This window comes from Spermophilus citellus, assembly GCF_964194105.1.
Source record: "Spermophilus citellus genome assembly, chromosome: 1".
Classification (NCBI taxonomy): domain Eukaryota; kingdom Metazoa; phylum Chordata; class Mammalia; order Rodentia; family Sciuridae; genus Spermophilus; species Spermophilus citellus.
The window spans coordinates 183,811,806-183,837,670 of record NC_138182.1 but is presented as its reverse complement, the minus strand read 5'-3'; the positions used below and the strand labels follow the sequence as shown (position 1 = coordinate 183,837,670).

General features: G+C 41.3%; 1 protein-coding gene across 2 annotated transcripts in view; it reads right to left on the bottom strand.

Moving 5' to 3' along the window:
* Window positions 1-25,865, bottom strand: part of DPYSL3 (dihydropyrimidinase like 3) — a 107,061-nt gene that overhangs the window by 16,902 nt on the left and 64,294 nt on the right. For both annotated transcript variants that reach the window (XM_081293265.1, XM_081293266.1), the window contains exons 2-7: window positions 13,928-14,016; window positions 9,800-9,984; window positions 7,410-7,574; window positions 4,826-4,887; window positions 3,860-3,940; window positions 154-222 (exon numbers count right to left, since the gene is read on the bottom strand). In XM_081293265.1, the coding sequence (XP_081149391.1) occupies window positions 154-222; window positions 3,860-3,940; window positions 4,826-4,887; window positions 7,410-7,574; window positions 9,800-9,984; window positions 13,928-14,016 (651 nt within the window). The remainder of the gene's footprint in view (window positions 1-153; window positions 223-3,859; window positions 3,941-4,825; window positions 4,888-7,409; window positions 7,575-9,799; window positions 9,985-13,927; window positions 14,017-25,865) is intronic.

Genomic DNA, 25,865 nt, shown 5'->3' with positions numbered 1-25,865 from the left:
TTCAAAATCAAAGGAGTGGCAGGCCATGGCTAGGTGGCCAGGACTGTGATACGAAGAGTCTCCCAGAAGATGCTGGTAAAAAAGAGAGCCCCCATTGCTATTGCTTCTGTCTCCCCCTTCCCCAACCCCTAGGCCTCCAGCCCTATAACATACCTCCTCTGGTCTGCTCAGAACATGTCCTTCTGGGCCAGTTATCCCAATTTCCAACATCCGGGTTTGCTCCTAGAGTGAGAAAAAAAGTTTTAAAGTTCTTCAACGAGTTTAGCTAAGATTTGAAAAAAAAAATACACTTGTATGTTCTGATCAAAAAATGTGCTTGAGAAGAAAAAAATGTCTCTGAAACAAATATATTAATTCTATATTTAGAATTACAATATAGGGTAGAGTCTTAACTAAAAAGTGGGGAGGAAAATTTAAGCGTGGTTTCCTTTTATTAGGAGGAAGACAGTGAGTCTATTAAAGGGCCCACTTTTTGTCTGCATTAAGCATCAGAAGTCACATCAAATCACTTACTTGTCATCTATTTCAGCTGCCTCTGAGTATATGCTTGCTTAACTTGTTGGTTTGTTCATTCATGCACTTTAAACCCTTTTATTAAACAAAATGGGCTGAGTATCAGCTTCATGCTAGGCTCTGGGTTAAGCACTTGAATTAAAGTGATATAGCCTCTGACCTCACGGAGTTTACGGGTTAGTGCTGCATTCCCCAAAGTGTGGTTCACCCACCACCTACATCACAATCACCTGAGATGCTTTTGTAGTAATGAGGATTTCTGGCCCTATTCTGGCCTTCAGATCAGAAGATGCAAGGCTGAATCCTAGCAATCTACAGTTAACAAACCCCTCTCAGTTTTTATGCTTTAACACCATGGCTTAAATTAATGGATTCAGAATTTAACCAGACAAAATAATGCCTCTAGACAGCATTACTTAAATTAGTGTTTTGGTTCAAATTCTATTTAACTACGTTGTGGATACTGCAGAACTGCCTGCCCCTCGTGGTTGGTTGCTAAATTCCTCTGACTTCTGGCCAGCTTTCACAAAGAAGCAGGTGGCTGGGCAGTGAACACACACAGGGGCTAATTGGAACTGGCAGAAACCCTAAGCCACTACATCTACAGTTTTGCTGGCATTCACTCTGAAATAACTGGTTCCTAAGAACTTCTGCTCCAGCAAGTCTAGCCTAATGGCCTGGGAGTATCCTGGTATTGAAGGGGAAATGGTAAATGGAGCAAGCCTTGTCTCAGTTTGCAACTGTGGGATCTAGAAGAAAGAATTCTGACCACCTGGAAAAGAACTCCTCTTGTTTTTTTATGGAATAAAAAGGAAAATGCAAATGCGGATACTAAAACCAATATAAAAAGGGAAGAACAAAGAAACCCAACAAGGTCAGAAACTGATTTTTTCCTGGTGAAGCACCTCCACTTTTCATTCTTGCAGTTTTCATTGGTCGAGTCTGGACTGAATAATATTTCTTCCAAACTCTTATAGGTATTCATTCTGAATTGCCCACAAGTAATTAAAGGTGAAGGCTCACAGCCAGAGCATCTTGGGAATTACATGACAGTCGCTTTCTGCATGGTACAGGTATGCAAGGATAATGCAGAAGGCGAAGCTAGCTCAAGCAGTCATTTCCAGATACATTCACCAGGGATACATCTTCAACATACAATTTCCTGAACCCTACTACTGAACTACTCAATCAGAATCTCTGGAATCCATAAAACCTAGTGATTCTAATGTACTGCTCATGTTGGGAAGCCCTACTCTAAAATCCATGGTTCTCCTACAGCTGCAAGATTAGAGATGGCAACATGAAGACCCATCAATGGTACCTGACATTGGGGTCCAGGGCAGTGAGGCGTTCATCAGTTACAACCAAATATCAGATGTGGTCATGGAACCATTGTGGCTTGTGCCAGTGAGAAAAGGAGCCCATTCTTCATCCTCCCTCTCCAAGGCATGGCACATAGTAGGCCTCTCAGACTATCTGCCAACTTGAAAATTTGAAACTTGCCCTTGTTGGTACCCAGAGGAAAAGACTTCTCGCTCTTAAGTCACTTGCAGAAATGCAGCAAGAAACTCAGTATAGCAGCTGTCTCCATTTAGACAATGTGATAAAATCTTTCAGCTCAAGCTGAATTTAATAAACACACACAAAGAAACTCATCCAAATGGAAAAATGCCCTTATTCCTTTCCTGACTGAGAACAGATCTCCCCAAGGTAGGAGAAGAGTAGGGGTGTAGGGGGACCAGAGAAACAAACGTCTGCCCTGAGAGGCCACAAGGGGAAAGGAGCTGAGACGAGGGTCTGAGGGCTGGAGTCCCTTTGCCTCTACTGAGGCTGGAATGAAGGAGCCAAGAGTTTGGATTCCAGCTGGGGGGCGGGCTGGGACCTCTAGGACTAGCAGTCCTGACGGCGCCTCCCCCGGGAGCAAGGGGGAGGGCCCTCTATGGAAAATGATTTCACTATGTCTGAGTATGTGGGGGATGCACTGCTAGGGGCCTAATTAGTCTCCTTGGTCATAAGTGAGAGGAAACTGCACAGTTGGCTCCTCTCCCCTACAAGCGAGAGCATTCAGTCTGAAATCACAACAGCTGGAGCCCTGCACTGCAGGGGCACTGTGTCCACAGGGGGCCTGAGACTGGGCTTGAGAAGCAAGGTACCCCAGATACACCATCTCTGGGTAAAGATGCCCCCCCCCCCAGGCAAATCACTTTAGAAGTTGACATCTATTTTTCCTAGTTATCTCCTGTGATCTTTGGGCCAATCCCTCTGAGCCTCAATGCTCTTGTCTATGAAACAGGGAGGATAGTAGCATCTTTGGAGGTCTGGAAGAAAACTAAATCAAAAACCCTACAGCACTCTCAGTGCCTGGCACACAGTAGAAAGTGTTCACCAAACGGCATCTGCTAGGAAGCTAATGGGTCTGAGATGAGGGTCTGCCTACGCATGGCTCCACACCACTGCCAGTCACATTCACCAAGTCCCAGACATCTGAAATGAAGGCACAGCCTGGTACTTGTGAGTATGGAATGCATCTGCTTTGACTCACTTTTATAGACCAGTGCCTGATGCAAAGTACTCAGGACACACTCTTTCAAAGAATGAATGATGGTTCTCACTGGTGCTAGCCAGTAGACTGAGAGAGCTCCCTCTTCTATCTTGGTTGCTTCCTCCTAGCAGAGGCCAATGCTGAATGTTCCTGAGATAAAGCAAACCCTGCCTAGGACACATCTGTTCATCTATTCCATTAAGCAACCCAGGAGATGGAGTGGGAGTGGCTCTCTGCTTCCTTACAAATGGTCAATTGGGCCTTGGGGCCTCTGCTTTCATCACTCTTTCCTTGGTTTTTCAATGTGATTTCCAGGAAATGCATGAGATGTCTTATTTCCCCAAGACCTAAATTTTATTGTCTAAGGCAGCAGGTTCACCAGACTTGGATTGGATTCCTGGCTTCTGAGAGATGCTGCCTTAGGGTTTTTCTTTAGGACAGAGAATGTTCTACAGCTTTGACTCATTTTCAGGAGAGAATCAGCACTGCCTTCCCATTAAATAGCCCAAATTGAAAGCCTCTTCTTTCAAAATTCCCATTCTGATTCTCCAGGAGGGCCAGATGGCTTCCTGTTGTACAGCATCTTCTAGTTTCTCTGTGTTTGTCTTCATCCCCCCTCCTTTCACCTTTTGTGTAGAATGTAAGATTCTTCGGGGCAAGTTCTGCCATTAGTAACCTGCTTGTGATGGAGCCTTGCACATGCTGAGAGCTAAAGCAATGCTGAACAAATAAGAAAACAAATGGAAGCAGAACAAGAAAGCAACGCCCAAACAGAAAGCATGCCCCAGAGAGCAACGGGGTTACCTGGGCAATGATATCTCCATTCTCGGCATGGACTTGAGCAATGGCTCCCAGTTCTCCCAGGCAGGTGAAGATCTCATAGAGCTGAAATAGAAATGAATCTTTGTCCCCTTCACAGCCACTTTGAGCAACTTCACATAAAGACTATTACTAAAGCCAGAGCTAAAATAAGTGGAATAAACCAGAAGATATCAGGAACTAGGAAAACAGACTAAAATATGCATGAGCAAAGAGGAGTGTAGTCCAAAGAAACTCTCTCGGAAGTCCTATCTAAATGCAGAACCTGTCGTGACTCCTGGAGAGGCAGGACAAACATGTGACGAAGTGCTGTGGGCCCCTCTCCTCTGCCTCCGACACATTTTTAATGGAATCACTTTCTACTGAGCTGAGACACAGCTTTAGAATCTTTCTCAACAAGGGCTCCTGAAAGGCATTAACAGCCCTAACACAAAACATGAAACCCTTATCACTGAACGACTCAAGACAGACCTACCTTCACAACCAGGAGGCATGGGAATTAATTTCTTACATTTCCTGTGATACTGGAGATTGGTCTAACACCAACACATGACATGACTTTTTAGGGACAGAGTCAGAGGCAAGCTGGTACAATTACTCCAAATGGCAGGAAGCAAAGAGCCCCTGATCTTGTAGGCAAAGAGCCCCACATTTCCACTGAGTTTATAAGGGATCATTCTATAGATGAAGATTTAGGCATGCCCTTCCTCTTTGCCTTCAAGAAAGCTGCTCCCAGTGGAAATCTAGCTCTCTGTCTTGCCACAGGCACCCTGCCCATTACCTTATTTTTAATGCAGCATGGACTGCAAGGACTTCAAGAAGCACGCTTGCCCGCCCAGCAGTCTCCCACAGTGACCACAGTGACTCACTCATGTCAGAAGGGCCAAGGTCAACAGCAACACTATGAAATTTGTCAAAATACCCCAAACCACATAGCAAATGGGTTGTTACCTCTGTGTTGGACACTTGATATAAATCCTTATAGGCCATGTAAACCATGAAGGAGTTAACCCCTGCAAGACAGGGATGGGAGAAAAAACAGGAGACATTATCACAACCACCCTTCATCTTTACTCCCACTCTGTCACCCATGGGACCTAAGCACATTACTCAGGTGCTTGTTCAACATAAAGCTGATACTTGGAATCCTTCAAGAACATTCTACTATACCCGCCCCTTTCCTATAAAAATCAGTAGTTCCTAAATGATGTCAAAGCAGAATGGTCTCTTCTTCTGCCCTACTTTTCACCTTCCACCTCCAGCACAGCAGCCCAGGAAGCAAATAAACTTAGACATTGTCCCCAAGCAGCAGGCACCATGGAGAATCAGTCTAGCACAGTAGCTGTGGTCACTCACTGGGGTGAGTGGATCCACCACATATTTCAGTGAGTTGAGAGTACTTAACTCCCTGGGCCTTGATTTCCTCATCCATAAAATGGAAAAATAACAATATCCTACTTCATAAGGTGGCTGTGCACATTGACATGTGTTGTTACCTCTGTGTTGGACACTTGATACAAAACAGTGGTTCACAATGGTTGATAACACATTGAAGGAGAGTTCTGAGCACCCATTTTGACAGAATGCTGGTCTCCATGGTGGGTCTCCTGGGATATGTTTATCTCACTATTAATGAATGCTTTCTCCACCACCATGCCTGTGCAGGGTGTGGTGTCCAAGAGGAGAACGAAGGAAACAAAATTAAACTCTTTAAAACCTGCTTCTAAGATGCCAGCAGGCATAGGAATCTTTTCTGTTAACAAATTTGTACTTCTGATTATATCTATAAATACTGTTTTCTGTAAAAAAACAAAAACAGAAGAACTACTTTTGCTTTCCATTCTCTACAGTTTGTTTAAAGAGTAAAGTTCAAATTCAAATCTGGATATGTCAACCTAATAATACTCCTTATGATTTTATAACAAAAAGATATTTGCCCTACATGCGGTTTTAAGAATTGTTCTTCAGCCAAGTATGGCACACACCTGTAAACCCAGCAGCTCAGGAGGCTGAGGCAGGAGGACTGCAAGTTCAAAGTCAGCCTCAGCAATGTAGCTAGGCCCTAAGCAACTTAACAAGACCTTGTCTCAAAATAAAAAATAAAAATGGCCTGGGAATGTGGCTGAGTGGTTAAGCACTGCTGGGTTTAATCTCTGGTATCAGAGGGAGAAAGAGAGGGAGAGAGAGATCAATCCCAACTTTGGGAACTAGAAGAGCTAATAGAGGCAGAAAGCAAGTTTTTAATATGTAAGTCATAAGAGTTATAAGGAAAGAGCTATTTAATTTTCACCCAAAATAAATAGGTGGGACTTGGAAATAGGGGATCATTTTGAGGAAAGGAAGACAATTTTGTTCTTTAACCATTAAGGCCATCTCAGCCCACAGTGTTCCAGGCCAAAAATGGATTATAATTTGAGAACATCCCTACCCAGAGTGGTTCAACTCAGGGCAGTTTTCCCCAACACTACCCTTCCCGAAAGCCTCTATGTCACCCATGCAATGACTCAACCTTATGTGGTTGTTAAAACCACTTAACTTTCTACCCCTGTTGAGATACCCTGAGTAAAAGAAGACACAGAGAGAAGGGAGGGAGCTAATGTCACTTTTTGTGTCCCCAAAGGTTGGGTAGGGCTTGGAGGTAAGGAGATGGATAGAAAGAACAGCTCATCTTTTGAGAGTTCATCATTTCCCCTCAACCTGGGCACACACTCTTTGCTGAGCATTGTCTAGACAACTAATATGATAACCGTGCTTGCATCTGGAGGCATGTGTTCTGTTGCTCTGCTTGGGACAGCTTCCTTTTGCATTGGATGCTCAGCAGGGGCACCTGCACTTCCCTAAATCCTTTGGGCTGCTTCACAGTGCAGAGCACATGGTACATAGGTGTGCAGGTGTGGGGTATGTGGGTACATGTGTTGAAGAGCTAAAGACCAAATCATAGAAAGAAGTAGAGAACAGAAGACTCTAATAACATAATAGGACCTAAATCATGTCCTCATTGAGAGAACACACACACACACACACACACACACACACACTTTTCATATCCTATGTTCCTAGCCTATGTACCAACATATCTTTGCTCCTTTCCTTAGGATGCTATTATTATCTAACAGTAATGATTTATGACTCTGGAGTCAAAATGATAGAGGCTAAAAAAAATTCCTAATTTCATATTTGCTAACCATGTGACCTTCTGTAGGGTAAGTGAAACTCTCCTTAGATTTTTCCCCAGAGGGGAACAGCATTGACTTTGGATAGATCTACTGCTTACTAACTCTGTGATCTTAAGCACTTATTCTGACCCTGAGCATCTCCATCTGCAAAGCAGGAGTAACGATCTCCAGCTCATGAGGATCCTGTGGGAAGTAAGATTGAGTAACAAAGTGCCTGGAACAAAGTGGAACTCCTACGTCCAGTACTTATGTGTAATGTTCAAGACTCTAAGCAAGAAGTGACTCAATTGGGTGGACAATGTGGGATGGAGAGGCAGGAGAAGCCAAGGGAAGAGGGAGAAGGGCACGCTGGGGCTGACCTTTGTCCTTGATGAGGTTCTGCACTTCCTGCTTGACTCTGTCGTTCCAGTGGGTGATGTCCACATGCAGGGCATAGTCACAGCAGCTCTTCCCATCAGCCCACTCACGCCACTTCTCATAGGCCTCCGTTAGGCCAGACTCAGGCTCCGGCACCACGTGGTCAACTGGACGATAGAGACCCAGATGGTGACTTAGACAGGGGTCCGCTCCCCCTACCAGGCCTGTGCCTGCTTGCTTAACTATGAAATTAAACTTAGAAAGTGTTCCCTGGTAGCTCCACAATGCTGAAGAGTTAAATGTCTCTTAGTTATGGGATTTGGGACAAATTACTAGTTTCTCTAAACCTCTGTTTTCTCTCCTCGGAACAGGTGACAAGGTGGACAACAGGATGTAATGGCATCTTCCATCTCAGTTTGTTATATCATTAAATGGTAAAAGTCATGTAAAGTGCTTTACTCGATGCCGGTAAGTGCTCAGTAAATGTTAGCCAGCAATGAATGCCCACTAGGTGCTGTTATTACAGGGCCCAGTCACTGTTGATAAAATTGGGCTCTCTTCCCAGGGTGGGAGGAAGCTCTTTAAAGCTACACCAGGTACAAGAAACCAAGGTGCTTCTGTTTACTGATGCAAAAAGGGACGGCATCAGGTAAGTGAAACTGAGGCCCAAAGATCTCATTTACATGTGAATTTTCTGGTAAGAATTTAGTTTCTTTGTGGTCCAAAACTACTCTTTCCCCTGCAACAATGAATAATTAAAAAAAAATCACCACATCTACAATTGGTGGGGATAATGTAAAAGTTCCTCTCTCATATTCCCCCCTCCCCTGGGCAGCTGAGATAACATGTGAATTGGTACAACTCTCCTGAGAACAATTTTGAAATATATATAAAAAATATGGACATCTTCCATACCTTGATTCAATAATTATTCCCATGCTTAAGAGTTATTCCTATGGAAATAAGTGTGGCTTATTTATTATTATGTATGCAAAATTTCAATTTCAAGGATTGTGCTAATATATTTATATAAGTGAAAAACCTGAAAATAATTCAAGCCTTTAATAATAGGGAAGTTTGTTTAAATACATAAATCAATGGTTAGGCATCCGTTTTTAAATATTGTGGTAGGGAAAAAAATAAAGAGTGGAAAGATATTCGGGATATATAATTTAGTGAAAATGTCAGGCTAAAATACAGTACAAATATGATGATTATTGTTGTTAACTGGGGAAAATGTGTGTAGACAGCCAACTCTAACAGTGATGTGGGATCATAAGGTTTCTTACTTATTTATCTATTTATTTTGCATATTTAGGATTTCTAAGTTACCTGTGAGGGACACAAAAGCTTTCTGTGGCTCCTGCTCTGCTTTACCCTTGTCACCAGATCTTGGTTTCACCCTTTCCTAACACAAAAGTCCAAGCAGGATGTGCATCTCAGGCTGGCTGAGCAGGTCCCACTGTGCGCCCACATGGCAGAAAGCCAAGCCAAGATCACTCACTTTCTCTGCCTTGTGTCAAAGGCAGCCTGAGTGCACTTATCGGAAAGCAAATGCATGCAGCGACATTGCTAATGTCTGGAGCAACACCAGGGCTTTCATGGGCAGCAACAGCCAAGAAGTCAGCTGCTTTCCCCTGGGACTGGAGAAATGCTTTCATCTCCCTGGATTGCACCTTTTATGGCCTTGATGCAGTTTTCCTGGGCTTCCACACCCAACTAGCTAAAGCTGAACCCTGCTAGTACTCCTGCCAAAAGAGGTGCATGAGCAGTGGGTGATTCTAGGGCTCAGGCTGTTCCCTACTCAGGGTTGGATGTATATGATGTTAAAATAAACAGTGCTCTGGTTGACCAAGTTTGGAGCCAGTGCCGAAATAGGGCCCGATTCATTGAGATTGCTTTAGGACAGGAAGGACTGCCCTGGAATGCTATGGGTTCGGTAATCCAATGGCATGCAACTCCCTGGGCTTCTTTGGAATCGCAAGTTACCAGAAACAAAACAAAACAAAACCAAAAAACAAAACATAAGGAAAACCACTCTCACAGCTTTGCCTCATCTTAAAGATACAAATTGGTCAGAATACAGCACAGATGAAATAGCACTAAATCCATTGAAGCCCACTATTTCCCCAAGAACTACAAGTCTGAACTATCATTCTCTCTGTGAATTATCATTCTCTTAGCTGCATTTATGATCATGAGCTTTATCACTGTCCTCTACACAGCTACAGTAAGCTGCCAATTTCCTTCAATCAACCTGCTTTTCTCAGCTCCTATAAGGTAAAAAGTCTTGAAATAAGCATACCAGACATCATCAGGGAGCACTTTGGTCGGTACAGTTGTAAAGCACACACCTTGGGGCATCAGGAATGTGCAAAATCTGAAGACTTACTGATCATGGTGGTGCCTCCTGCTAAGGCAGCCTTTGTCCCTTGGAAGAAGTCATCCACCGTGGTCATTCCCTTGTACGGCATCTGGAAGTGAGTGTGGACGTCGATGCCTCCAGGGATCACCATCTTCCCATTGGCTTCGATGGTCTTCACTCCTCCAGGGACAATCAGATTGTCTCCAATTTGCCTGGTGAGACAGTGAAACAACCAGCAATTTAAAAGACCAGACAAACATAGAATTTTAAACATTGTAATATATTTGTTGAAGTAGTCTTTGCAAATGACTCATAAGTCTAGCAATTTTTAAACAATGATAGCTATATATACAGAAAACATGTGTTTTTATTGACATGAAATGATCTGTTATGGGACTATGTGTCCTGGTTTTGGACCATAACCTCAGTGGTTTGACAGTGTCTAGAATATAGTGTGTGTAATGAACATTTTTGAAAAAATAAGCATGTTCCTTTTGTTCTTCATTTAAGGGTGAAGAATAATTTTGGAAAGGCTAGAAGAAGTGTAAACTACTAGATTGTTATGAGAGACAGAAGAAGATAATGAATCATTTCAAGGACAGGTGTGGGAACTTCATTACATTCTAAGCAGGTCATCTGTGCTAACAAAAGGACTCTGCCTGGGTCATTTTCCACCTCTGTCCTCACTGCCAATCCAGATCTTTCCCTGGTGATTCACCAACCACAGCCAGTAGTAGATTTGTAGGGGATAAAGTAAAAAATTTGGATGCCTCTAGCACCAGCTGCTGTTGTGTGGTTAGCATCTTTGTAGAAGCTTCAAGCCAAGGTTGGTGATTATGACAACCTCCCCAAGACACAGCTTGGTCTGGGGAGCTTCAGAGCAATGGGGACTCAGGTGTGGAGTAAGCCGACCAGCATCTCAAAGGCACACCTCACCAGGAAAGTGACAATAGCAACTGCTCCCTGCACATTGTTCCTTACAGACTACCCAAGGTTGGTTGATTTCACACCCTGGATTTAGACAGCAGGTCAAAACTGTCCAGGTAAAACCCAGATGCATAGCCTCGACATCATCACTGGACATCTCCTACCTTGGATATATAAGTACTGGTGGCTTGAGTACTTTTCCTTTCTGTACACAGGCAGCTAGAAAGACTCTCTCCTGGGGCAGTAAGAAGTCCAGCACTGGCCTGCCAGACTTTCGAGTTCTGCATCTAAAGTATTTCTGACATCTCTAAGAGTTCAACTTTACCACATCACCATGGATCATTCCAAAGCTACCACAATTCAAAACACACTGTGGAAAAAATGCAGACTCTGATCCTAACTCTACTCTAGACCAGATACTGGCTAGTTCTGGGCCCATTTTTCTTCCTCATCAGTTTTCCTCTGGGAGAAACTAAGAATCAAGGGGATAAAGAACTGTTTGGCCTGTGTGTATGTGTGTGTGTGTGTGTGTGTGTGTGTGTGTGTGTGTGTGTGTGTGTGTGCATGCACGCATGCATTTGTATTTTCACCATTTTGACATTCAGCATTACAAATCTGAAACAGAAATGCCTTCTCCTTTTTTCTCCACCATCCTGATCAATGTCACATAATTCTTGGAAGTTTCAGCATCCATTTCCTCCTCTTCAAGTTTCTATTGACCGCCAGTCTGATAATGAAGAGTGTGACCATGCTCTGGATGGAGGCTACTTGGTTTCCCATTTGCAGCTTACTTGCCAGCACTGTGACCATGGGCAACTTAGCCTCACCATGCCTCAATTATTTCATCTGTATAATGTAATGTGTCCTCCATAGAGTTATGTACATTAAATGTTAGTTTCCGTTGAGCTTATACAAGACTAAAGGCATATTACAGTTCAATAATCACCAGCTGCTATAACTAACTAATGTCCAGCCCCCTCCCTCCTCTGAATTTCATCTATTTTTCTAATTTAATGCTTGATAGTATTAAATTAGTAAAATAAAATAAGCTATTACCTCATGTTGTTAGGTTCTCTGTATGTATGTGTGTGTGTGTGTGTGTGTGTATTTTGCAACAATTAAAGAGATTATTTCTATCCTTATACTTGGTGAGCTAGAAGGTTGTCGGAGATATACAAACTTTCAGGATTGGATAAAGATCATGTTCACCCAACCTTCTCTCTATCACAGAACAAACAACTGATGGTCAATTCCTTCTGTAATATCCTCAACATGTGGCTTTGCAGTCTTTCTAATAAACATGGAAAAAAGATTCATCCTATGTATTCAGTTCTGCTTGTGGATGCCTAAAATAACATGTGAAGATCTTAGGTTCAACTGCAAAAAAGCTGTGTGGTCAATTAGTGATAACTGTCATGAGTGCTGAAATGAGGAGGAAGCATTAGGTACTAAATTTTTTTTCCATCTCTGAAAGTCTCTAAGTGAGGGAGCACATACCTCCAACAATATAATTTTTTAGTCATAGAAAAATATGTACTCAATTTTGGTTTATATTTTCAAGAAATTGTTGCATTACACTGTGGTTTGCCTGTTATTTCCACTTCTCTTCTAACATAGAAGAGTAAAAATGTGAATTTGCAAGGAAACTATGAATGAATATCTTTGTATTTGTTCATCCATTCATTCATTCACCCAGCCATTCAATGTATTTCACAGATGTGCTGACCTTTTGCAACTTATTTACTTTCTGTGTGTCTCTTTCTCCTTATCTAAGAAAAGAGGGTGACAATATAATTTCTCCACAGTGCTGCTGGCAGACTGAATGAGATAGAATGGAAAACATCTAACACAGTGTTTGGCACATAGTAAAAGGTAGCTATAAAAGGTAGCTCTAACCAAATCTGTAATGTGCTAAAGCACTGGACTAAGTGTCAGGACTACAGAGATGAGCAAGATATGATCCTTGCTCTAAGGGGATCTATGACAGAATTGCTGTGATTGATAAAAGCACAGAATGTTTTGAGAACACAGAAAGGGAAGCTTAGGCTTCCCTCCCTCAGCTTAGGCTTGGGATTTGATGAGAACATCTATCTCCCTACAGAAAACTATATCTGAGCTAATTTTTCAAAGATAAATAAGAGGTCTCATATAATCACAATCTTAAACTAACCAATAAAGTTGAGTAATATAAAAATAAAACTGAATGAGATCACAGGTAGCTAAGAAGATGGATTGGATACTCCAGTTTTATAAAATATCTTATCAGTGTGATTGGTGTAACTTGTGGTACATGATTAAAGACCTAAAAAACAAGACTGCAAAAATCAAATCCTTCTTTGAGGTTCATAAATAAGGAACTTATGCATAAAAATTAACTGGTATGCACTTATAGGTACCTAAGAGCCAACTATTTTTAAAGAAATTATACCTCCCTGATGAATCTATTTGGAAATCATGCTTGAAATCCATGTTTAATCTGTGCCCTGACATTCTAAGCCCTACTCCTTTGTCAAACTTCAACTTAAATACACTTTCTAGCACTGAGAGGCCAGTGCTGGGGAGTGATACTGGTCAAATTATATTCTTACATTGAGTACACGCATGAATATGTAATATCAAATCCTACTATACGTATAACTATAACGCACCAATAAAAATCTGGAGAAAATAAATAAATACACTATCCCCCAAACCTTACCTATAAATGGATATCTTTCTGTGTACTTCTCTTATCCTGATTTCAACTTCTTTGATACCTTTTACTCAAGGCCAAGATATTTTTAGGGTGCTTTTTTTTTTTTTTTAAAGAGAGAGTGAGAGAGGAGAGAGAGTGAGAGAGAATTTTAATATTTATTTTTTAGTTCTCGGCGGACACAACATCTTTGTTTGTATGTGGTGCTGAGGATCGAACCCGGGCCGCACGCACGCCAGGCGAGCGCACTACCGCTTGAGCCACATCCCCAGCCCTAGGGTGCTTTTTAAAGACTTTATTTTTCTTAGGTTTAAAGCAATAGTGATGCCTTCAGAAACTATGAGCAATACACACACACCACTTTCCCATGACCCATAGAGTGCCAATCAATACAGCTTGTACAAAGCAGTCTTGAGAAATATCCTGCTGATGAAACTTAGATTTTTCACTTCATTAATGCAATATAAACTTCTTTCTAGGCCTCCAAGAAGAGAGTAAGTTAAAAAAAAAAAAAGAGAAAAGTTCTATATACATACTTTATTAAGCCATCCTCCATGTAAATGTCAGCATAGAAGGACTGATCATCATTGACGATTCGGCCTCCCTTGATAAGGAGACGGTCACTCTAGAAAAGAAAGAAAACATGAGTTATTGTCACAGTTCTTCAGAGGAAAGTGGTCTGCCAAGTTTTTCCCCATTTGTTGTTCTGGAAATCTGGCAGGAATGTTTTTAACAAAGACATCTCATGTGCCCAAGACACTCAACGTCTGAGCTGGGTGTATTTGTAGGGGATTCACACTTTTTTGTTTGTACCCAATTCAAATTATTATGGAGTTTCACATCTTGCTTCTGCAATCTATCATGGCCACGGGCTTCTAAAAGTATTTATAATGACACAAGGACACGTTCAGCTCATATTATGTTTAAAATTCAGGATATTCATATATGTATGTACACAAGCACACAAGTTGTGATGTATAAGGAAATCACTAAATAGAAACAGACAGAATATCTATATCGTTTGACTCAGGGTGAAGAAATTATGCAGGATTCATATTTACTTCATCATACTCAGTATTGCTCACAATTTCTGAAGGCATCCTCATTGCTTTAAACCTAAGAAAAATAAAAATTTTTTACTTAGATGAAATTTGGATAAGTGATCCAACTGGAAACAATGAAAATATATTCCAAGGTTATTAACAAAAAATATGTTTTTTCTATATAGGTCAGGAGGTGGGTAAATTAGTGTCAGCCCTATGGATCATATATTTCATTAAACACATGAAGTTTAGACTGAAGCAGGAGCTTGTGACTGAACAGATGCAACTTTGTTGGTTAATGGGGAAGAAAAGTATTCCCAGGAGTGGAGCTATGGTGTGAATAAAGCCTGGCTGGCTGGTTTTGTGAAGAATTCAACTTAGATACTTCAACTGTGTCCACCTGACCATCCATCCATCCATCCACCCATCTATCCATTTGTCTCTCATCCATCCACTGATACAGCAAATAATTATTGAATATTTATCATGAAACTTGTGGGGAGGGTACAGTTGTGAATAAGGCACACATGTCACTGCTTTATGGAACATAAAGGAAAAGTCTAACAATAAAGAAGTAGAGAAAATTCAAAACAATGTAAAAGTGCATATTAAGTGTCAAGAATATAGGGGAAGGGGGCTTATTTAAACAAAGATGTAAAAAAAAGTCTTTCCAGGTCTGAGCAATTTAGACAGGGTGAGGATGCAGAACTTCTGCAGGCAGAAGGAACAGCATGTGCAGAAGGTCTGAAGTAGGAATAAAGCTTGTTTCTTTGAAAATCTGAAAAGAAGATCAAGTGGCCAGAGCTTAGGTTCAAGGACAGACGCCTGAGATGAGGCTGAGAGGTGGGAAAGCTGTTCATCTTGGGATTGGTAAGTGTTTGGGTTTGAATGAAAACACACTGAGACACATGGAAGGACAATGATTGGAGGAGTGAAGAATGCCTGTGTAGAAAAGGAATCTGGCTGCAAAGCTCGGGGCAAATGTGCTCCATGGCTCTTTGACTCTGGGGGTGAAGGGTGGCAGGTCAAGGGGTCAAGGCCAGGAAGACCTCATATTCAGAACTATCCAACATCACAATTCCCATGATGCTCATTCCCTGGTCCCTATTTGATAAGATAGCTTCCAAAGAGTTTAAGGAAGAAGCCCCACAGATGGGTGACTTCTGGCTTCAAAATACAAACATGTTAACAGGGCCAGAAAATGAGACATAGAAGTAGGGCCCCATGTGGGATATAGAAAATTACTACTTAGCTTCTGTTCCCAAGGTGTTGCAAGAGAATAAGAAATTTCATCATGCCATATTGTCAGGAGAGAGGACTTTAAAAAGATACAGATCAAGGTAGTATTTATGAAAAAAAAAAAAGAACCTTAAACATGGGGCAGGGAAGCTGTGGTGATAAGGTCCAAAACGTACTCCCACCAAACATGATGTAAAAGCCCCTATATCCTACCATTATATTCATGATCCAGTCTCTGCCAACATGTCCACCCTTATTCCTAGCATATACTGCCTCAAACTCTGTGCAGTGATGAAACCATGAATGAGGTAGTTCTTGTCACCTATCAGGCTTCCTGGCCACCAAAGCTTTGCAAAAATGTTCTCTCTGCTTTCTTATATGTTCACCTGACACATTTTCCTTTGCCAAGCCTCCAGCCAAGGGGTTTCTCCACCCCACCCCCAATGCATTACCTAACTTCTCAGCAAATTTCACCTGCTCCCACTGCAATTAAGTTTGAACAATTAAGAAGTCCTGAAATAGCTGATTTATGTTGTTTTATTATCCTCTCACTAGTCCAAAGACTCCTTTAGTGTCTTGATCTGTTTGCCTTGGTTCCTAAAACCCATCTTAGAAAGCTTTCATGTATCAAAGAAATGGTAAAGGGTGGGACATAGGGGGCTACATTATATCAGCATAACCTAAAGGCATCTGAGTCAATAAAAAAACACATGAAGTGGCTATGAAATTTTACCTTTGAGGGAAAAAATTTGAAAGGATGGTGCAAGCTACTGTTTGAACAGTACTGCAAGGCTGTATGAGACAGCCTAGGTCTGCACTTCCAAACTCATGTACACATAGAAAAATACCTCTTCCCAGTCCCTGCTCAGGTACCACATCTGTATTTCATAAGTTCCCTAGGAGGCTCTTCTGCAGCCATGAGCCAGCCTTGCACTGAGTCACAGTCCAGCACAGTCCCCCCCACAGTTCTGTGTGTCTATGAAGGCAGCAGAATCTCCAGTAGACGCTTCATAATGTAATACCTTGATAACCATAAGAGTTCCCTCTCAGGACTCAATGCTTTTCTAATGTTCTTTATCTTTCCAGCAAAGAGCTGAACTAAACTGGGTTTTGGAAAGGGGCCAATCTGAGAACAGTTATGAAACATGACCAGGCCGAGGACTAGGGTTTCAGCCCGAACCACTAGTGTGATCATCACTTCTTTCAAAAGCATCAAATGTCAATAAAGGGGAGGGACTCCTCTCAGGCCCCGTGGACACCTTAGGAGTAGAAGGAGCTGAGCCAAGTGGAATTAACACCATGGAGCTAGTGTCATTGGAAACCCTTCAAATGATTATTAAATAAACTCTTTCTGGCTCAATAATCAAAGATGAATGATAGGTCTGGTGTAGGTCTCAGAGAGGGGAGTGAAAAGACTCCTGCTGAATGGGTTATGGATATTATTATTATTAGTCTTTATTTTTAAGAGCAGAAATATTAAAACCTGAACTCATAGATTTCTAAAAATGCTTCTTTGGGGGTCTTTAGCTTGCTTTCCATTCTTTCTCCATTAAAAATGCACTTGATGATTCTGACCTCTTTCCATGTATGGTGTATCTCCTACAAAGGGCAGCCCAGAACACAGAGTCACAGAGGCTGAAAAGGCACTGAGGAATTTGAGGGTTGGGTGTGACATAACTACTGACCATACCAGGCCACATAAAACCAAATGCCATGGGACACAGAAATACTTGTCTATAAACTCAAGGACCAGCCTCATAGATTAACATATTCTGAGGTCAAAAGCTGAAAAGATGAGCACTCAACATCTCTGATTACATGTCATCTTCAGTGATGAGCATTGCTTCTGGGGGCTCTTTGTTTTCTGTTTCTGGCAGCTAAGGCTTCTAAGCACCCACTGTCTAGTTGGAGCTCAGCAGTCTTTCTCATGTAATGATATACATAAGGAATGGTGACATTTCTAGGGCATGCTGGGGTGATCTAGAGGGTATCTGCATCCAAAATGAAACTATTCAGAGCCTCGTGTAACCAGCTGGGGACTCTGCTTGGGCCCTGTATATGCACCAAGGGCCAGTACTTCACCCTTTTGAAGCCCAGCAGGGTATCAGGCCACCAATTGGCAAGCTGTAGTCCAGCTATGTTCTCCCCACTACTGGGAAAATTAGACCACACGACTAGGCATGGGATCTTAAGTTCAGGCTAAATATCTCAGAGCTTCAGGTTTTTTCTTTAGATCAGAGTGATAATGATACTTAGGCTTACCTCCCAGAGTCACTGCCAGGAATGAGGGTGAGGGTATTTAGGGGATGATGGGGGGGAGGAATGCAATACCTAGTCCTCAGTAGTATACCTAATAAATATCAGTTATATGTTTTCCATTAATATTATTTATAGTATGTTAAATTGTTTTTAAAGCCTTAAGAAGTATATTGAAGAAAATTATTGCTCCCATTATCCAAATAGGGATTCATACACAGAGAGGTGACTCACACCAAGAGACTCAGTGAATCAGTTACAGTTGCAGATGTCTCACCTCTTGGTATTGATTTCCCTGAGGCTACTGTACCAAGTCTATTTAAACCTTACAATAAAAGGCTCTTTCTGACAGGACTCTCTTCTCTGATACCAAATCTGACTGTTTTAGTGTTCAAACTGCAGGCCAGTTCTCTGCAGTAGGTAACTTTACAAATACACTAAATCTAGCCAGAACTTATGAAATCAATGCATTAAACCTGCCCTTGTGGCCTGAAATGTGTCAATGCAGTAAAGGGATCTAATTTACAATTCAGGGTAGCAAAGGTCCTTGAGGTGTGATAAAAGTGTAACCTCTTTTTCCTTCACTAGGGCATAATAAAGTTTAGAAAAATTTAAAATTATGGTTTTGTGAGAGAGAGGAAAGGAGAGAAGGAAGAAGGGAAGGAGGGAAGGAAAAGTAGGAGGGGAAAAGGAAAGAAGAGGGGAGAGAAGCAGGGCAAAGGCGTAGGCGATAAACCCTTAACAAGGATGTTAAGAACAGCAACCACTGACTGATGACTGATTCCAACTAGCACAGCCAGTGAGAAGACAGCATCAGGAACTCAAGCTTATTGGGTATGTTGGTTCCCATTTTAGTTTTCCTCCTCTAGTTCTCGTTGTCAAGAATGTAAGCTGCTGGCTTTATCTTAGGTAAGGAGAATGTGCCTCCAGAAGAAATCAGAGCTAAAGACACATCTGTTCCATGCTCAGTAGACATTCCAGCAGCTCAGAATACAAGCTATAATCTCATGAAGAGAGAGAGAATAAAAAGTGGAGAATGAATCTTCTAGAATCAAATAATTTGTTACCTGCATTCAAATCACAAAGCACAGACTCTGAGCCCCAGTGGGGATTCAAAATCCTTTTAAAAGTCCAGATGAAGGCGTGGATGGTTATTTTAAGTAAATTCCCATTGGAGTGATTAGATTTGACTTTCAGAAAACACTCTCACTCTTAAGAATATATCGAGATGAAAAAAAAAAAAAAAGAAGAAGAATATATCAGGATGGATAGACCACATGGGTGAAATCTTGTTGATTTTCTAAGAAGGTTCTAAGAGGACCTGCATGCAACCTTATTATGTATGCAACCTTAGGTAAGGGAGGCTTAGGGTGCTGGTTTAAGGATTATGGGGCTTACTCTATATAAAACATTGATCTCTGCTTGGCACACTGTAAACGCTCAATGTGTAGGAGCTACCAACATTATCATTCCTTATAATTATAACAAGCCACTGTAAAACTCTTCTCAGAAATAAAAACTGAACTAACATTTTGTTAATCAAAATATAACAGACCTTCCCATAAAGGGAATTCTGGAGACACCAGTCTCTAGCCAATCCTCACCAACTGTTCTGAGTTCCTGTCACCAGCTAAGACTTCTCCTTTTAAACCACCCGCACAGGGCAAGTTCCCATGGCCCTTCCAGGTCATTCTTCCTCTACAAAAAAAAAAAAAAAAAAAGCCCTTATGAAAAGATAAAAAGCTACTCTCTTCCAGCAGGGGAGTGGGTGGTAAGGTATTACCCCACATCCACCCTCCCTACCAGCATATTGAACCGCTTTGGGACCCTCAATGACCAGCATGCCTGTGAGACAGAGATAGAGAAAGGTCTGCAAATCTTTATTGAAACTAGGCAGAGTTTAACAGGGTTGGCTCTTCCAAACCACTGACCTGCTGCGAGTCTCAAACACACTCTTCATTTCTCTCTTTATCCAAACACACTGGTGCCCACCAAGGAGTGCAGTATGGAAGTGAACGTGGGGCACTCCTTCACAATGCAACCCACTGTGCAGAGTACACAGCACATGAGGAGCTCATGCTGTATCAAGGTATTATGTTTGGCCCTGGAGGTAGAAAATGCCAGGGAAAACCGAAAGGAGGAGACAAGAGTAGCCAAGGGCAGTATTAACCAGGGCAGAATGGTTGGTCAGCCTTCAGGACAGAACATCAAAGCCAGTCTTGTGCATTCTTCCCTCCCGAAACCTCATGCTTACCATTTTGAAGATGCAATTATCAAAGGGCCTGACAAGTGATGTAACCTGACCTGGATCAGAGTGGATAAGGAATAACTGTGGATGGCACTTTGGTCTCAGCCCCCTGATAATTAGTCTGTCAATTTTCAAGAGGGTTCCAAACATGGATAAGCTCAAATGATAGACATCATTGGAAAACCAGGCCAAAAGCAAGAGGATGGGGGGAGGGCACTGGGCAGGAGGAACCATGGAGCCATTTGGTTCTTGTAGGGAGGTCAGCTGGGTCTACACAGCCCAAATCTCAATTACTTACACTCACTCCTCCTTTATAATATTTGACATATCCTGTGCAAACTGTGCTGTTATTTGTTTAATATTATTCTTAAATAAACAATTTTAAAAGTAAACAACACCTTATTCCTATAAATTCTAAGCCAGCATCATTTGCCAAAAATAGTAAACATAGAATAAATAAAATAAAACCATTAGTAAATTTTACATATATTCTGCTACCTACAAAAAATTTCAAAAAGGAGTCCAGTGCCATGCTACATGCCTATAATCCCAGGGGCTCAGGAGGCTGAAGCAGGAGGATCCTGAATTCAAAGCCAGCTTCAGCAACTTTGTGAGGCCCTAAGCAACTTGGTGAGACTCTGTCTCTAAATAAAATATAAAAATGGGCTGGGGATATGGCTCAGTGGTTAAGTGCCCCTGGGTTCAATCCCCAGTCCAAAAAAGGAAAGTTCAAAAAGGATGTTTAGATCTCCCATTTTGTTAAAAAAAAAATATCAAGTATCAAGGAAGTGTTAATGAGAGATAAGCATCAAATTGAGACTCCTTACTTGATCTCATCAGAAGATTTGAAAAAGAGGAAAAATTTCCCATTATTGTGAGTCAAAGTTATTTAATGCCCTCTTTCTGAAATAATTTGATTTAACAACAGAAATATCATGCTGATATGGACCAGGCCAACATGGGAGGACATAAACCAACATGGCTTGGTTATGTATCTATACAAAGTTTACATATCTATGAAGTACAGATAAGAATGCCTATGTCACTGCCTATGGCAAGAATTAATGGCATGATGCAGGGCTGGGCATTTTCAAAAGGCTCATGAGCAATAGCTATTACACAAATGACTACCACTATTGTGCTACAATTTCTTTTTTATTACTTTTATTATACAGATATATAATAAAAGTCAAATCCAAACTGCAGAAGAAATTTAAGGTAGCTATTATCATTATATATGAACTTCCTGAGAAACATGGTGCTCAGGACTAGTCCAGTATGAACTAAGAAAAGTCAGTGCTTTAGAGAACTAATTTGTCTCATTGGTCTAGATTCATGTGATGGTGTGTGTCTTGCTATTTTTTTTTTTGTTGTTGTTGTTGTTTTCTATTGCATTATTCCTTCTTAGGCCTCCAATCCATGCACTATGGGTGACAGCATGTATACTTGTGCAGCCTAGGGGAGTGGGATCCAGCCTCCATCAAAAAGGATCTTTGTCCTGTTAGCCCCTGAGATTGTGCAAAAGCCAAATGTCTATTCCACCAGGAGCAAGGGCTGGAATTCCAATCCAGGCCTCAATTCTAAGGATAAACCAATTTAATAACTCATTCCTGAAATATATACTTGCAGGGTGATTAGCCAAGATATTCTATATTATGTAGAAGCAAAGATGAACCAGTAATAAAAGTAAGCTAGAAGAATGTGAAGGAAAAGACAAAGTGTCACTGTAGAAAGAGTAAAACAATTAGTGGTTACCAGTGGTGGGGTTGGAGGTGAGAAGGAAAGGATGAGTTGGTAGTGAGTGGAACACAGGATTTTCAAGGAAGTGAAACCACCCAGATGAGGCTATAATGGTAGACAGATGACACCATACATTCACCAAAAGGAATGTGTCTTAATGGAAATTATGGACTTCTTCAATAATGCTATTGATATTGAGGAGTCATCAGTTCTAACAAATATATCACACCAATGCAAGATTTATGCCCGATTTTTTTAATAAACCTGAAGATACTTGAATAAAACAGTCTATTAATTGAGAAAGAGAACAACCTTCTGGCAGTAATTGAGGAAGAATCCATACAGGCTTCGTCTGACATGGATCTTGGGGACAGTGGCTAATTTGGACACTGGAATGGGCAAAGACAGTTCTGATGAGAGTGAGGATACAATAATTCATGATTAGTATTTACTGAAAATTTCCTATGTGCCAAAATTTATTAGAAGCTTTAGGAACCTTTCGTTCATTTAATCCTCAATAAAATACCCAATGAATTGATGAGGCTATGGAAGTGGAGGCATACAGCCAACCTGCAATGACCCTGCAGGAAGGCATTCGAAAAAAATGACCCTGACTCCATTGGTTGCCTTCTCTCCAATCTCCTACTGGTGCCACATGAACTAAAGGCAACCAAAAGCCCAAAGACAAAGGGGCCTATTCATGGAGACCTCACAGTTCCAGGGCATGGAACATGGTACACAGAGGTGGAGAGACTAGTGGGAGAGGCAAAAGAAAATAGTCAGCCTAGTCTGGAAATGTCCAACAATGAAACATGATTTAATAAGCTATAATATAGTCCCACTATGGATTACTACTACTAGGGATGCTCTTAAGTTCTTAAATTGGTTAAATCTGGTGGCTTATTTTTGTTTATTTTTTATTTGTTTTGTTTTGAGACAAGGTCTCACTAAATTGTTTCGGGCCATGCTAAGTTGCAGAGGCTGGTTTTGAACTTGCAATCCTCCTGCCTCAGGCTCCCAAGAGGCTGGGATTACAGGCATGTACCACTACGCTTGGAAAATATCTTGAACTGAAGAAATATCTAAAATGAGTAAACCATGGCATAATGGGCAAACTATGTTCCAGTTCTTGCAAAAACAAATAAAAACATTACATATGTTCATCATGTTTTTTGTTCAAGCAGGAAAAGGATCTGGAAGGATGTACATCAATAATATTAATATTAGGTTTGGTGGAAGGGAAGGGATGCCAAAGGAGGAGGAATAGAGAACTTTTTTCTTCCCTTTCCTCTATTTGTGTATTTACATTATTTCTTTAGTTGCAAAATGCACACGACATTTAATAACTTTTTGAAGGAATTTAATAAAGAAAATTTTTATAAAAATTAAAAAAAATTAAATGATTTCTATGGCCCAGTGCGACAGCAAGAATATGGATTGGAACATGCATGACATAATCAGAGAAAAGCATCTAAGGAAGTGAAAGAGAAGGGAAAATAATGTCAAACACAACTTCAGTTTCAAAGCAGGATGTCCAGGAAGGACTCACTAATACAAGCAGAGAATAGAAAAAAAGGAGCAAAAAAGCTGACCTGCTGAGTATAAATAATTTGGAGGGACTGGCCAACCACACAGATATGTAGTAGAAATGGGGGCCTGGGATTTAGGAGTCATGTGTTAATGGATGGATCTGAGCAAGGCCATACTGGAAAGGCTAAGATAGTAAGAAGACTCCTAGAATGGGAATCAGGAGCCCTGGAATCTGGTCATGGCCCTGTGTCCAGAAAGTGACTTCACCACCTCTCTCTGCTGCTGTGTGGATGAATGGTACTCACCTCCCTCTTAAGAGGCAGCTCTCCTCTTTGATCATTTCTGACTGACAGCTGGCTTTGACTGGATCTTTACAATGACAGGGAAGCCTAGTGAATTCCCACCCTACTGCTTTTCAGAAACAAAAAACCTTTTCACTATATTTGAAAGCCGGCCAAAATGCAATTCCCAGAAGTGGAATGCAGGCTTGGGCCTTGGAATGTATGAGTGGGCACCTTCAAATGACAGGCAGTGGCCCCCATCTATTTGTGGAGGCTAAAAGGATTCTTCTGCAAGTCAGATATTATACTTTTAAAGCTGGTGGGGACTTCTTGGGGATTGTGGTAAAAACACACAACCACTGGCTTATGCAACTTCCTAAACCTCTCCCACTGTGGATGAACTTAAGAGAATAACACAGTTGTGGAGCTCCAGATCCCACTACAAAGGGGGCCCTGAAGAGCAGGCATGGGAGGAAAGATGTCCCCCAGTCTGCTCTGCCTTGGAGTCCAAACATCAATGATTGAGTCTGGAGCTTTCTCTTCCTCATCACAGCCCAAGAACGCAGGTGTCAATCAAAGCAGAGCAGCAGAATGGGAGAGGGTGGGAAGAAAGGCCTTTGAGTCCTGGTTGTAAAATGAGGAGAATGATATATGCCCCCAAAGGGCTTCAGTGACCATTAAGCCCAGATTCATAGTAAATGCTCAATAAACAGGGCTTCCTTTAAAGGCTACAACCCAAATCTTCTCAAGTCACAAACATCCACCTGGATGCCCACCCTCATTTCTCTATAACCTTGAAAAGTAGTTTGACTATTCATTTCTTTTTACTTCTATTTAACTTATATGTATACCTTAATTAAGGACCCAGACACACTTCCTAAAAAGGAACATAGAGCAGGGAGGGAAAAAAGAGTCACTCTTTTTTCTGGTTCTTTCTTGACACAAGAAACAGACTGTGGTGATGGCTAATTCTCTTGGTCACCACATTCCATCTGCTTAAAAGCTTATATTCCCATAGCTCTGCTTTCATTTGAGAGATAGGTAGCTATTAAAGCAGTGGCTATTTTTGACTCTTGGGCCCCAAACTTCCCTGTGTTATACGGAGAGAAAACTGCAGATGCTCCGAGAACAAGGACTTCAAGAGGTCAGGCAGACCTGGAATGAAAGAAGCTCTTGAACTAGACACAAAGGAGGCACCACTTAAACCTTATCAGAACTCTCAGAGGGTAGTTAATTCTAAAACAAAAGATTTCTTCACCTTCAACATAGTTCCAAGGCTTTACACATAACAGGAACCTTCTGGAATGTATACAAGACTGTTTACTGTCTGCAAAGACTATGCTAATATTACAGAAATATGCCCCCTATGCTCAAAGACACACAGACTTGATCTTACTCACATAGTCACCAGATTGTGCCTCTCTCTTCCTGATCATTATTTAACACTCATTGACTAACACCAGGAGTAAAGCCTTCTTTTGGAAACATTCTGAAAGAATCTTTTATGACGTGTCTCTGCTCATAAATGTTGCAGGCTAAAGTTTACAGTTGCCAATGTTTTATGCTTACCAAAGCAAGATTTTCATTGTGACGTATATTAAGAGATGTCTAAAAAAATAGCAAACAAGATGCAACCTTTGTGGGACACCCCAGACACAGCAGGTTTTCACCAAGGCTACCACTGAGTCCCTGTTACTCCACATCTTCATCTTTTATTCACCGTTCCTCTTATTCGAGGGTAGCCTTGGTGATGCAGGGATGTCCCTATCATCATGGAGCAGATGTCTAGTCGGCTTCTGATGCCTCTTACTTGACACCTGCTCTTCCCAAACCACTTAAACAAGGGAAAGCATACTAGTGTCAAGTGAAGGAGATGTGTCACTTTTAATTCGTGAATTTATCCATTCATTCCTTCATTTAATGTTTATTAGTGTCTCCTGTTTATAGTACTATAGATATTATAGTGAGACAAATAAACTCCCTGCCATGGTAGTGATTGAAAAGACAAGGACTGAGTAAGTTACTAGATAACTGGCATAAATATCTAGCAAATAATTGAGTGTGGAGCTTCAGCAAAAGGAATGTGTCCTAGTGGAAACTATGGATTTCTGTCAACAATACTATCAATAGTGAGGAG